The sequence below is a fragment of the Hyperolius riggenbachi genome, chromosome 9, assembly GCF_040937935.1.
Source record: "Hyperolius riggenbachi isolate aHypRig1 chromosome 9, aHypRig1.pri, whole genome shotgun sequence".
In the NCBI taxonomy this organism is placed as follows: Eukaryota; Metazoa; Chordata; class Amphibia; order Anura; family Hyperoliidae; genus Hyperolius; species Hyperolius riggenbachi.
In genome coordinates, this window is record NC_090654.1 from 211,474,007 (window position 1) to 211,487,164 (window position 13,158).

At 43.0% G+C, this 13,158-nt stretch overlaps 1 protein-coding gene across 4 annotated transcripts in view; it reads right to left on the reverse strand.

The window, feature by feature from the left end:
* Positions 1-480: 480 nt before the first annotated feature.
* UBA3 (ubiquitin like modifier activating enzyme 3) overlaps positions 481-13,158 on the reverse strand; it is a 73,031-nt gene continuing 60,353 nt past the window's right edge. For all 4 annotated transcript variants that reach the window (XM_068253948.1, XM_068253947.1, XM_068253946.1 and 1 more), the window contains 6 exons: positions 11,648-11,684; positions 11,483-11,564; positions 8,952-9,052; positions 7,543-7,606; positions 2,731-2,785; positions 481-636 (listed from right to left, as the gene is read on the reverse strand). In XM_068253948.1, coding sequence (XP_068110049.1) covers positions 548-636; positions 2,731-2,785; positions 7,543-7,606; positions 8,952-9,052; positions 11,483-11,564; positions 11,648-11,684 — 428 coding nt within the window. In that variant the 3' untranslated portion in view covers positions 481-547. The remainder of the gene's footprint in view (positions 637-2,730; positions 2,786-7,542; positions 7,607-8,951; positions 9,053-11,482; positions 11,565-11,647; positions 11,685-13,158) is intronic.

The following is a 13,158-nucleotide window of genomic DNA, read 5'->3' on the forward strand; positions in this document are numbered from 1 at the left end:
TCCTTTAATACCCCCTTATGCCTATGTCAGCACCATTAAAAATAGGAAGCAACATGAGATCTCCAATGAAGAGGAGGAAATAAAAATACTTTTGTAGTGGTGTGAGAAAGTACTAGAATATACAAAGCTTTTATTGCTGTTGGTGTACTGGTTGATAAAGTTTCTCTGATTTTAGATCTCAGGAAAAAAAGGTGAATCTTCCCTATGTGGGGGCACAGGCAGTATAAAAAAAAAACTTGTTCTAGTCTTTTCCACACTATCCATGGCCAAAAATGGTTTTGGTTGCAGTTCAGCTCTTAAATGTTTTTTGGGGGGACCTTTTAAAAAATATTTTCCCTTTCATAAATAATTGTTCAGAGGGGACTATGTTACATGAGCATCTTCCATTTACCACAAACTGGGGGTGCAACCAGTATGTGACAGTCACCAAGCCACTGCATTCTCTCAAAGTCACTTGTACTGCAAATCAATACTAGAAACTGCTGCTCAGTCCTGTCATGTATTTCTAACTAAAAGTATCTTCTCAGAATCTTCAGCGTGACCACAGCTAGGTCGTAAAATGAAGCTTAAATAGGACCGTCTGAGGGGTAGTAACATCAGCAACTGCAAGTTCTTGTCCATCAACAAGGCCGAGCTCTACAAAGAGATCAGAGAAGAATAATGGTCAGTATATTTGATGCATGAACGTCCAAGATCATTAAGAAAGGCTTGACATTTTCTCCAAAAGCTGATGGCACTGTAGAAAGCTTTGCATAAAGTGTACTCAACATTCTGTTTTTATTAAGTGCATTATTATAAGCAAAATCTTAAAGGGGCATGTTCACTCATAACTGTATTTAACTCTGCCTGCTATACTAAATCTAAAATGAGAACACTCTCTGTAATGGGTGGGAGGAGTTAAAGTGCCCACTAACGATAAGCACTTCCACTGTCTTAAAAACACCAATAATGAATCACTACAAGACAATGGAAATCATTTCTTTTTGTCTTTGTGGGTCAGTAATCCATCTAGAACTGATGGTTTAAAGTAACATCTATAAACCTCAAAGAGTATCCGAGATGAATAAAAAAATTCATATATACCTGGGGCTTCCTCCAGCCACCTCTTCCATCTTCTGGATCCTCCGTTATGGTTCCTGGTAACTTCGTCCAGTCAGCACAGGCACAGTGTGTGGGAGTTGGGCTTTACTCTGCATGCGTCTGCCTCGGCATGCTCCAGTGGCCGGAAGCATGCTGTGCAGACCAGTCCCAGCGGCAAGAGCGCAGCAGGGTGCACGCATGCACAGTATGCCCCGACTCCCGAAGTTGCTTGGAGCCATAATGGAGGATCGATGAGGCGGAAAAGGATGGCGGAGGAGTGATCAGGCTGAAGGGGGCTGGAGGAAGCCCCAGGTATGTATACATTTTTTTTTTCATCTCAGGTTCTCTTTAATTACGCCGATTCATAAATCTCACTCACATAAAAGTCTTTTAAAGTATTTTCCCTTCATCAGTACAAGGTACAGATTGCATACTGATTTACCTACTTGCATACTGTATTTAATAGTATTTTTAGTAGAGGGCTGAGGTTTCTCTCAGTCCACTTTATAATATAACAGTCACCAAACTGATAGTGAACTTTAACCCAAAGTGAGTTTCCTTAGAGAGCCTTCCTTATCCCCGTCCTGTTGTTCCAAAGCCGTCCCTCATTGAAACTATTTGACCCGCTAGGTCAAATACCTTTTCAGCACTCTTAAAGAGACACTGAAGCGAAAAAAAAAACTATGATATTATGATTTATATGTGTAGTACAGCTAAGAAATAAAACATTAAGATCCGTTACATCAGTCTAATTGTTTCCAGTACAGGAAGAGTTAAGAAACTCCAGTTGTTATCTCTATACAAAAAAGCCATTATCTCTGCGACTTTCAAAAGTCGTGGAGAGGGCTGTTTTCTGACTTTTATTATCTCAACTGTTAGTTAACCATTTACTTTTCCTCTGGCAGAGGAGAGTTCATTAGTTCACAGACTGCTCTGAAAGAATCATTTTGAATGCCGAATGTTGTATAATCTGCACATATTAGAGAATGATGCGATGTTAGAAAAAACACTATATACTTGAAAATAAAAATATGAGAATATTTTCTTTGCTGCTAATCTTCTAGTAATTATTCATAGTACACAACCAATTCATTATATCATATATTTTTTTTCGCTTCAGTGTCTCTTTAAGGCTGCCTTTGGAAGTAACCGTGTTTCCAAGTACTCCCAAAGACGAGCGCATCTATACTGCAATGCATAGGTCCAGCATGTGCAGCACTGATGTACCTGTTCTCAGATGCGTTTTGGATGTGAGTACTTACGAAGGCTGTCCGAGGAGTGCCAAAGACACAGCCAGTGGCAGAACTTTAACGGGGGATGGTGCTGGAATGATGGGACAGACCAAGGACTGGGAAGTCTCTATTGTATTCAGAGCCTCAACTCTCACAGATATATATCAAACCTGAAGTGAGTTTCCTTCATCAAGGTTCCCCATCACAATTGAATATTGTATAAAGCTAGTATCAGGCTGGATGCAAGTAATGGGCTGACGCATTGCATCTTCTAATTAAAACCCTTTAAAGCCCTCTATTGCACATTTATTCTTTGCCTTGTTAGACATACCTGCCAGAGTTGTCACATGTTACACTACATAATGCTAATCAGACATAGCAATTTGGCTATACAATTCATTTTTAAATGCAAGTTGACCTTTTAATGTTTTGCAGAGATTGGGCCTCGTCCTTTCTTCTATCGATGATACAGTCTGTGGAGGAAAAAAAATAGTTTATATGTGCAAATTGCAAGTTATAACATACAATGGCCTCAATTCACTAAGCTTATCTCCTGTCTTTAATAACGTTTCTAGAGTTATCACCATGGTGATGAAGCGTGTAGTATTAAGGAAACATTTTACCTCAGGCAAACCTAAAGTTATCTCTTCTGTCTTTAAGTTAACGCTTCAATCCTTAAAATAACTCCAGAGTTAAAGACAGGCTGGTTATTAACTGCGTGTGAAAATAACTACAGAGGAGGTAAATTAACTACAGAGGAGGTAAATTAACTACAGAGGAGGTAAACTACAGAGGAGGTAACTTAAGGAATGAAGAGATAAAATAACTCTCTCACTGTGTGGAGGTAAGTTTTCTCTTGCCTTATTATCTCCAGCATGATCTTAGTGAATTGAGGCCAATGACCTCAATTCACTAAGATCATGCTGGGGATAATAAGGCAAGAGAAAACTTACCTCCGCACAGTGAGAGAGTTATCTTACCTCCTCTGTAGTTAATTTACCTCTGTAGTTATTTTCACACGCAGTTAATTAACAGCCTGTCTTTAACTCTGGAGTTATTTTAAGGATTGGAGAGTTAACTTAAAGTGACTCTGTAACAAAAATTACAACGTTTTTTCTACCATCCTACAAGTTCCTAAACCTATTCTAATCTGTTCTGGCTTACTGCAGCTCTTTCTACTATAACCATCTCTGTATTAAATCAATGTATCTTTCCCCTGTCAGACTTGTCGGCCTGTGTCTGGAACGCTGCCAAGTTCTTCAGTGTTGAACTGTTCCTCTATGCACACTCCAGTGTGTGTTTTATTTACATAAGCCAGCAGCTTCTCTGCTATCTTATCAGTGATAGAAGAGAGCTGGATAAAAATCCTCCTCTGGAGGCTGTGAAAGGAGCTGGTCTGTCACATACTGAGGAATTGACGACATAGGCAGAGCTGTCTGCAGGAAGCCTGTAATGTTCAGTGCATGAGAGAAGCTGGGGACAGAAGGTAAACACACACAAATGATCTCTTGAGATTCAGAAGTAAGGCTGTATACAGCCTGCTTGTGTATGGATGTATTTTCTATGTGTTAACATACTGTACATCAACCTACTTCCTGTTTTGGTGGCCATTTTGTTTGTTTATAAACAAACTTTTTAAAACTGTTTTTGACTACTTTTAATGCGGCGGGGAGCGGTGAAATTGTGACAGAGGGTAATAGGAGATGTCCCCTAACACACTGGTATGTTTACTTTTGTGCGATTTTAACAATACAGATTCTCTTTAACCTCCCTGGCGTTCTATTGAGATCGCCAGGGCGGCTGCGGGAGGGTTTTTTTTAAATAAAAAAAAAACTGTTTCATGCAGCCAACTGAAAGTTGGCTGCATGAAAGCCCACTAGAGGGCGCTCCGGAGGCGTTCTTCCGATCGCCTCCGGCAAGCAGAACTGACAAGGAAGGCTGCAATGAGCAGCCTTCCTTGTTTGGCTTTCCTCATCGCCATAGCGACGATCGGAGTGACGTCATGGACGTCAGCCGACATCCTGACGTCAGCCGCCTCCGATCCAGCCCTTAGCGCTGGCCGGAACTTTTGTTCCAGCTGCGCAGGGCTCGGGCGGCTGGGGGGACCCTCTTTCGCCGTTGCTCGCGGCGGATCGCCGCAGAGCGGCGGCGATCAGGCAGCACACGCGGCTGGCAAAGTGCCGGCTGTGTGTGCTGCTTTTTATTTCGCTCAAATCGGCTCAGCAGGGCCTGAGCGGCGACCTCCGGCGGTGATGGACGTGTATAGTCGTCCATACCGCTGAGGAGGTTAACCACTTGCCGACGGCTACACGCCGGTAGGCGTGGCCGCGGCGGCAGCCCCAGGACCGCCTAACGCCGATTGGCGGAAAGTCCTGGGGCTTGCATTTGCAGGAGATCGCGCGCAGGATGCGCGCACATCTCCTGCTTGGTGGGCGGAGCGGAGCTCCGCCTTCAGTCTCCGAGCGGCGATTGCCGCTCTGGAGACTGTAACGGCGAAACCGCCGCTTAATTGTATTGTACAGCGCTGCGATCTGCAGCAGCGCTGTACTGGGGACAGCCGTGTGACACGGCTGTCCCCCTGGAGGACAAGAGAGCGATCGGCTCTCATAGGCTGAAGCCTATGACAGCCGATCGCCGTTATTGGCTGCCTGGGTGGTGGGAGGGATGGAGGGAATAAAATATTTAAAAAAATACACGAATTTAATAAAAAACAAATAACATAAATATTTATATTTAAAAAAACAAACACTGCAGGGGCGATCAGACCCCACCAATAGAGAGCTCTGTTGGTGGGGACAAAAGGGGGGGGGGGGAATCATTTGTGTGCTGTGTTGTGCGGTCCTGCAGCTTGGCCTTAAAGCTGCAGTGGCCAATTTTGAACAAAATGACCTGGTCACTAGGGGGGGGTTTAAGCCCACAGTCCTCAAGAGGTTAAAGACAGAAGAGTTAACTTTAGGTTTGCCTGAGGTAAAATGTTTCCTGAATACTACATGCCTTTTCACCATGGTAACAACTCTAGAAACGTTATTAAAGACAGGAGATAAGCTTAGTGAATTGAGGCCAATGTCATTCACAGGGTTATACACAATTTATACACTGCTTAATAAAGAGAACACAAAAATAAAACATCCTATATCTGAATGAATGATATATTCTTATTAAATACTTCGTTCTTTACAGAGTTGAATGTGCGGACAACAAAATCACACAAATTATAAATAGAAATCAAGTTTATTAACCCAAGGTCTGGATTTGGAGTCACACTCAAAATTAAAGTGGTAAAAAAAAAACAGCTGATTCAACTTTGATTTAATGTCATTAAACAAGACAAAATGAGGCTCAGTAGTGTGTGTGGGCTTCACATGCCTGTATGACCTCCCTACAATGCCTGGGCCTGCTCCCGATGAGGTTGCAGATGGTCTCCTGAGGGATCTCCTCCCAGACCTGGTCTAAAGCATCCACCAACTCCTGGACAGTCTGTGGTACAACGTGACATTGGTGAATGGAATGAAACAAGATGTCCCACGTGCTCAGTTGGATTCAGGTCTAGGGAATCGGTGGGCCAGTGCATAGCATCAATGCCTTCGTCTTGCAGGAACTGCAGACACACTCCAACCACATGAGTTCTAGCATTGTCTTGCATTAGGAGGAACCCAGGGCCAACCGCACCAGCATATTGTCTCACAAGGGGTCTGAGGATCTCATCTCGTTACCTAATGGTAGTCAGGCTACCTCTGGCGAGGATATGGAGGGCTGTGCGGCACCCCAAAGAAATGCCACCCCACACCATTACTGTCCCACTGCCAAAATGGTCATGCTGGAGGATGTTGTAGGCAGCAGAACATATTCCACAGCATCTCCAGATTCTATCACATGTGAGCACAGGGTGCCAGTGGTGAATTTGCCAATCTTGGTGTTCTCTGGCAAATGCCAAAAATGTCCTGCACGGTGTTGGGCTGTAAGCACAACCCCCTCCTGTGGACGTCAGGCCTTCATACCACCCTCATGGAGTTTGTTTCTGACCGTTTGAACACGTGCACATTTGTGGCAGGCTGGCAGTGCTCCTTCTGTTCTTTCTTGCACAAAGATAGAGGTAGCAGTCCTGCTGGGTTGTTGCCCTCCTCCACATCTCTTGATGTAACGGCCTGTCTCTTGGTAGCACCTCCATGCTCTACACACTACGCTGACAGACACAGCAAACCTTGCCCCAGCTCGCATTGATGTGAGCTGCAAATCAATTAGCTGCACTACCTGAGCCACTTGTGTAGATTGTAGACACCCTCCCATGCGTCTCACCATCTTAACTAGAGTGAAAACACCAGGGCATTCAAAAGTGACCAAAACATCAACCAGAAAGCATAGGAACTGAGAAGTGGTCTGTGGTTACCTCCTGCAGAACCACTCCTTTATCGGGGATGTCTTGCTAATTGCCTAGAATTCCCACCTGTTGTCTTTTCATTTGAAATTGTCAATCTGTGTTGCTACACATAAATGGACACAAATTTCACAGAAGTGTTAATGACTTGGCGTTACATTGAGTTGTTTGGTGTTCCCTTTATTTTTGTGAGTAGTGTATGAACCTCAATCTACATACTAACTGACTGCATTTCAACAGAAATCTGAGGTTCTTCTCAGTTTAGGTCTCGTTAAGATCATTCAGCGCAGATGGCTGTGCGATCAGAACGCAATGAGTACGATCGCACGCCATCTGCGCTACTATGCACTGTGCATCCCATTCACTACAGTGAATGAGATCTGCGCTTCGATTCCCGAAAATGCATGCAGCAGTGCGATAGTGCAACGCACTGTTGCGCAGTGCATATGATGGGAACAGTAGAAGGGCTGTCTATGCACACTATACGCGCTGCCAAAATGTGCACATTTAGTATTTATATAGTGCTGACATCTTCCGCAGCGCTGTACCGAATACAAAGTCGTGTCACTTAACTGTCCCTCAAAGGGACTCACAATCTAATCCCTACTATAGTCATAAGTCTGTGTGTGTAGTCTAGGGTCAATTTAGGGGGAAGCCAATTCGCTTATCTGTATGTTTTGGGGTTGTGAGAGAAAACTGGAGGGTCTGGAAGAAAACCCACACAGACACAGGGAGAACATACAAACGCCCTGCAGATAGTGCCCCGGCTGGGATTCAAACCGGTGACCCAGCACTACAAGGCAAGCATGCTAACAACTATGCCACTATGCTGCCTGTGCTCAGTTATTATGTTACCTGTAAATAAAGCGTCTTATTCTTCCCATCAAGTGTTGCTGTGATAGCAGGAGACTTCATCTGCCTGTATAAAGACATTTATAATCAGATTTATCACAGACAAAGTTACATAAAAAGAACCCATCATACCTAAACATTTGTATCAATTTATATCTCAGCCTGCCTCAACATCACGTCAGAAATATTGCATTTATTTTTATGATTTTTGTTAATGTCATTACATTGTTTAAATAATGCATGACTGATTTATATAACGGTATAAAAATAGACAGCCTGTGAAAAAATGTTCTGCGTTTCCCTGAGTGTAATGCTAGGTACACACCATACAACTTTCTTGCAGATTTACCTGCCAGATCAATTATTTCCAGCATGTCTGATCTAAATTTTAATAGATTTTTCGATCATTTTTCCATTCATTTCCATGGAAATCAATCAGAAAAATGATCAGAAAATCGATCGAAATTCAGATTGGAAATGTTGGAAATAATCGATCTGGCAGGTAAATCTGCCAGAAAATTGTATGGAGTGTACCTAGCATGAGAATCATGGCTTTAGCAGCTGAATTCCTGTATGATTCATGAATAATATTGTGGGAAACTAATGCCTGGTACACACACACACACAGAATACTTTCAGTTTTTAGTAATAGACTGGCTACTTTAATTTCTCTTATGTCTGGTACACATCAAGCAATTTCTCGCCAGATAGATGGTCCAATAGATCATTTCCGACAGGTCCGATCTGATTTTCAATCGTTTTTTCTGATCACTTCTATACAAAATCGATCAGATACTGTACAATATATGGCTCCTCCGGGCTTCATGATTGCGGCATGTGTCATTTGCTTACAATCTAATAATGCCTACCACAGTTGGTCCAATGTCCTACCATATTATTATGCATTTTATTTTTAATTTAGTCCTGACATCTTCGGCAAAACTTTTCAGAGTACATAGTCATGTCACTGTCCTCAGAAGAGTTCACAACCTAGTCAAATTTCCTATCATATTATTTATTTTTATATTTTATAGCACGGTCATCTCTTGCAACACTTTACAGAGAACATAGTCATGTCACTGACTGTCCTCAGAGAAGCTAACAATTGAATCCCCACCATAGTCCCACTGCATAATTATTGTGTGCGCATGTCTGCTTAAATAATCTAAGAAGTGTTTTCTGTGGAAAACATTAAGTGTCATAAGTCTGTTCGGCATTTAGGGCTTTTTGTTTCTTCATGAGGTGGGAACACCACCTGTATGTCAATGTACATTTGTCTCCGCCCACAGTAGCTTATGGAGTCAAAGACGTGTTTTTGTGGCATGTACTGTTCAGTGGAGAGAGAAATGAGAGAAGGGGGACTTCCGGTGCAGATGATTTCGCGAGAGGGAAGTGAAAACCATATTACTTACAATGAGTTATCATTAGTTAAATAGTCCAAAACTTCTTGTAGTTTAGCCGAGGATGGAAATTCAATGTTCTGGGGCAGTTGACTACATGCAGGGCAGTTTTCCTGGAAAACAAAGATACAAATGTTTCAGTTCATGGTAGCTGTAATTCTTGAAGTGCCATTATCCAAAATACCTGCCTCAGTCTTGTGAAAGACCACATTGCACATTGTCCACACCCAGCAGCACTGGAGGTCTAGTGTCTTGAAAATCCTAGACTTTTTCTCTGAATTCTTCCAGTCCCACACACTCTTCCTCTCCACATTGTTAAGCAGAAAGCAACAGCCTCCAGCCTCTCTATTCAATCTTAAGTAGAGCTAGTCTAGACCTAGCACTCAGCCCTCAATATCTACAAGTGCAGACAAGGTGGAAGTATTAAAAATCTGAGGTGAAAACCCCATCTAAGTACCCCTAATAGAAAGGGTGTTCATGGTAACAATTACCAGAATGGTAGAACTGTTGTATTTTGGGACTGTCAAGTTTAACAAACAAACAAACAAACACAGAACATTTATATCGCGCTTTTCTCCTGGCGGACTCAAAGCGCCAGAGCTGCAGCCACTAGGACGCGCTCTATAGGCAGTAGCAGTGTTAAGGAGTCTTGCCCAAGGTCTCCTACTGAATAGGTGCTGGCTTACCGAACAGGCAGAGCCGAGATTCGAACCCAGGTCTCCTGTGTCAGGGGCAGAGCCCTTAACCATTACACTATCCAGCCACTATCCAGTTTAGGATTAGTCCATTTCCTATTGGGGATGGGAAACATTTTCAGTTTTTTTTTTAATTTACAAAAGCCCTTATTGAACTGCAGTTGCTAAGTCCAACTGCCAAAATAGTGTGCAAATGAGTAGGGAACGCTCTGCGCTTGCACAGTTCAGAGAATATTGAACTGCAAGCACAGAGCACTCCCAGCGACTGGAGCATAATCAGGAGAGGTGCGCAGAAGTTCCCAACCCAGCCGCAGGTCACAATCTTATGGAGTGGAGAGCGGAACTGCAACGTGGTACCTAACAGGTTTCTAGGGGCTGGAAGAAGCCGCAGGTGAGTGAAACTTATTTAAATTGCTGGATGTGTCCTTTAATTTTCATTTCCCTGACAGATACAGACAAACTCATCTACCAAAAATGTTTTGTCCAAAATGCTTTTGGCCGTCGTACCTTGCAAATGTCACACTTCTCCTCTGCCACCTAAAGGTAGCTATACATCTAGCGATTCTGATTCAATTGACAAAGCGACTGACTTTATTAAAGTGAACCTCCAGACTAAAAATGTACTCAGCAGAACTGAAAAGGCTTGGTGTTTCTTTAAGTTTCGCAGCATCAGAACTCTGTTTTTCTTACCAAAGCATAATTTTTAGCTGAATGTTTAGCTAAGCTCCACCCATCAAAGAAAACTGCCCGGGCTTTTTTCCCTGATGCTGTGCAAAGCATGATGGGGTTTCCTATGTTGTTATTCACGTTGCTTAGCAACTGGGAAGGTTGATCAGCACACAGGACAGTTGGAACTGTGTCTCATGCTCCCTGTCACCTCCTTTCAACCAAAAAGATGACTGCCCTCATGAAATCAAACTGTTCTTTTAAAACAGGGTGGGTAAGAAATTATATTACCTACCTATTTTAATTAACATAACTAATGTAACTTAATGACAGTATGTTTGATTAGGCTGAAGCTCCTCTTTAAGCGACTGACCTCAGTATGGTTGATTGAAAGTCGTTCAACTAATGTCCCACACAATGCAAGTGATATTCAATGCGATTCACCTCCACTAATCAATCTGACTGATGTGCCTCCACACTCTGAATGCAAAAATCAATGCATAGTCGATCGAATGACACATGGACAGTAGCCGATTCCTGTGCGATCGACCGATATCTTGCATCCTACTCGATCGACTAAGCTAGTCAATTCGATATATCAGCCACTTTCATCAATTGGGCATACTGGAACACACTCTATTCGATAAAATAATCAAGTAGTTGATTGTACAGCCAAATCACTAGATGTATGGCCAACTTCACAGTTACATTAGGCAATCTTCAGGAGATCAGATAAACAACTGATGTCTGCCAACTAATAATAGTTTACCAGTCCTACCACCATGCAGCATGATATACAAGGCAATATTTGTATAAGAGGTGGGCAATTCTGATCAATGCCTGAACAGGATTTTGATCATTTATCAATCAAAAATGCTCTACGTTTTCATAGATTTTTGTTAGATACAATATTTATGGCAAGTCAAATCTGTAATCCAAATATTATATATGGAGTATTTCTACTTTCAGAATTGTTAGATTTTAATGAATTTCTGAGCCAGGACCAGATGAGAGGTCCAATAATCCATTGCATAGATTATTTCATTTTCTTTGCTACACCAGACGTTTACTGTGGGCACCTACAGGGGTCAGAAGACTACACCTAGCTGGACATGGATTACTGCACAACAGCATTTTAAGAAACACACCAGAGAAACCACCAACATGGATATTTGTACAAACCTTTCTTTCAGCTTCAAAGGTATACGTATACAAGCCATCCACATCATTAAATACCAGGTAGTTATTTAAAGGCATATAAGAGCTGAAAGAATCGAAAACAAGGATCTATGAGAACCAGAAATGTCATAAAACTAAACTAGAAAGGTTCAATGCAAACAGTATTACCTTGTGGCTATTTTAAATACTTCAGTGGCACATGCAGCTAAAAACACAGAGAAAAGATAGTCAAATCAAAAGCATTTGCATGTTAGAAAATAAACTTGCATAGAGAGTTTAAATGGTGGTTGATTGTACAAAGTTCTGCATATGAAAACTAACGCTTGACTAAATATGTATGGTCATTTCTAAGCAGGAAGGAATTAATGCCTCCTGAAATGAGGGATGAGAGAGGAGTATAGGAATCATCCAGGAATGTCTGTCTATCCAGAGCAAGGTCCTGTGAAGACAGGCTAGTGAATTGAAATGATACTCCACAGATCAAGGAAGCAGATTCTTCGTGGAATTTAGGGCTTAAAGTTATTGCAGGATTATGCAAATTTATGTAGCTTGAAAATGGACCAATCGAAACCAACCTCAACATGATTCCACTGATCCATTTTCAAGCTGCATATAGTTGCATAATCTTACATCAGCTCTCAATTTATGCATCTCATTGATCATCCCTAGTGACATGTTCTAAAAAAAAATGAACATGCTTTTGTGAGGGGATGGGGAATAAAATAATTTTTTATATAAAGCAAAGGGTCATAGTGTACGGTATGTTGTCTGGTTATTAAAGGAGAAAAGCCCCGTACACAAGCCTGACTAAAGTTGGCCGATGACTGCCTCAGCCAATAGTAAAGTATGTGTACAGAGGCCCCATCCAGTGACAGCGCGATCAGCCTCCTCTCTGTGCATTACCGCTGCCTGTGTCACTATGCTGAACGGATCGGGTCCCGGCTTGATGACGTCATCAAGCCGGGACCCGATCCGTTCAGCATAGTGACACAGGCAGCGGTAATGCACAGAGAGGAGGCTGATCGCGCTGGAACGAGGTATGTTTACATGCTGCTAATCCTCCCTGCTGCCCGATCGCAGCATTGGGGGGGGGGGGGGGGGGGTAATAATTCAGGCACATGGCTATCTGGAGGGGGGATTTAAAGGGCACACCTACCACTTATTGGGGGGGGGGGGGGGCGACAGAGGCACACCTGGCTATCTGGGGGCAAAGGAACTATGGGGGAGGGGGCGGCAAAGGGGAACTCCTGGCCATCTATGTGGAAGGGGGAAATAAATCTGCACACCAGGCAGTCTATGGCAGGGTCAAAAGGGCACATCTAGCTGTTGTAACTGGGAGAGGAGCTAATAAGGGCCACATCTGGCTATACTGGGGGCAAAAAAGGGCACACCTGGCTATCCATGGAGAGGTGAGGGGAATATAGGGGTACATCTGGCTATCTGTTGGAGGGGGAGAACAAAGGGGCACACCTGGCTATCAATGGGGGTGAGGGGACAAAGGGGTGAATCTGGCTAATAAAGGGTCACATCTGGGCATTTTATATAGGGAGGGGCTAATAAGGGCCACATCTGGCTGTCTATACCGGAAGGGGGTGATAAAGGGGCACACCTGGCCATCTGTGGGGGTTGGGAGGAGTAAAGTAGCACACCTAGCTATCTATGGAGGGGGGGGGGGGAAT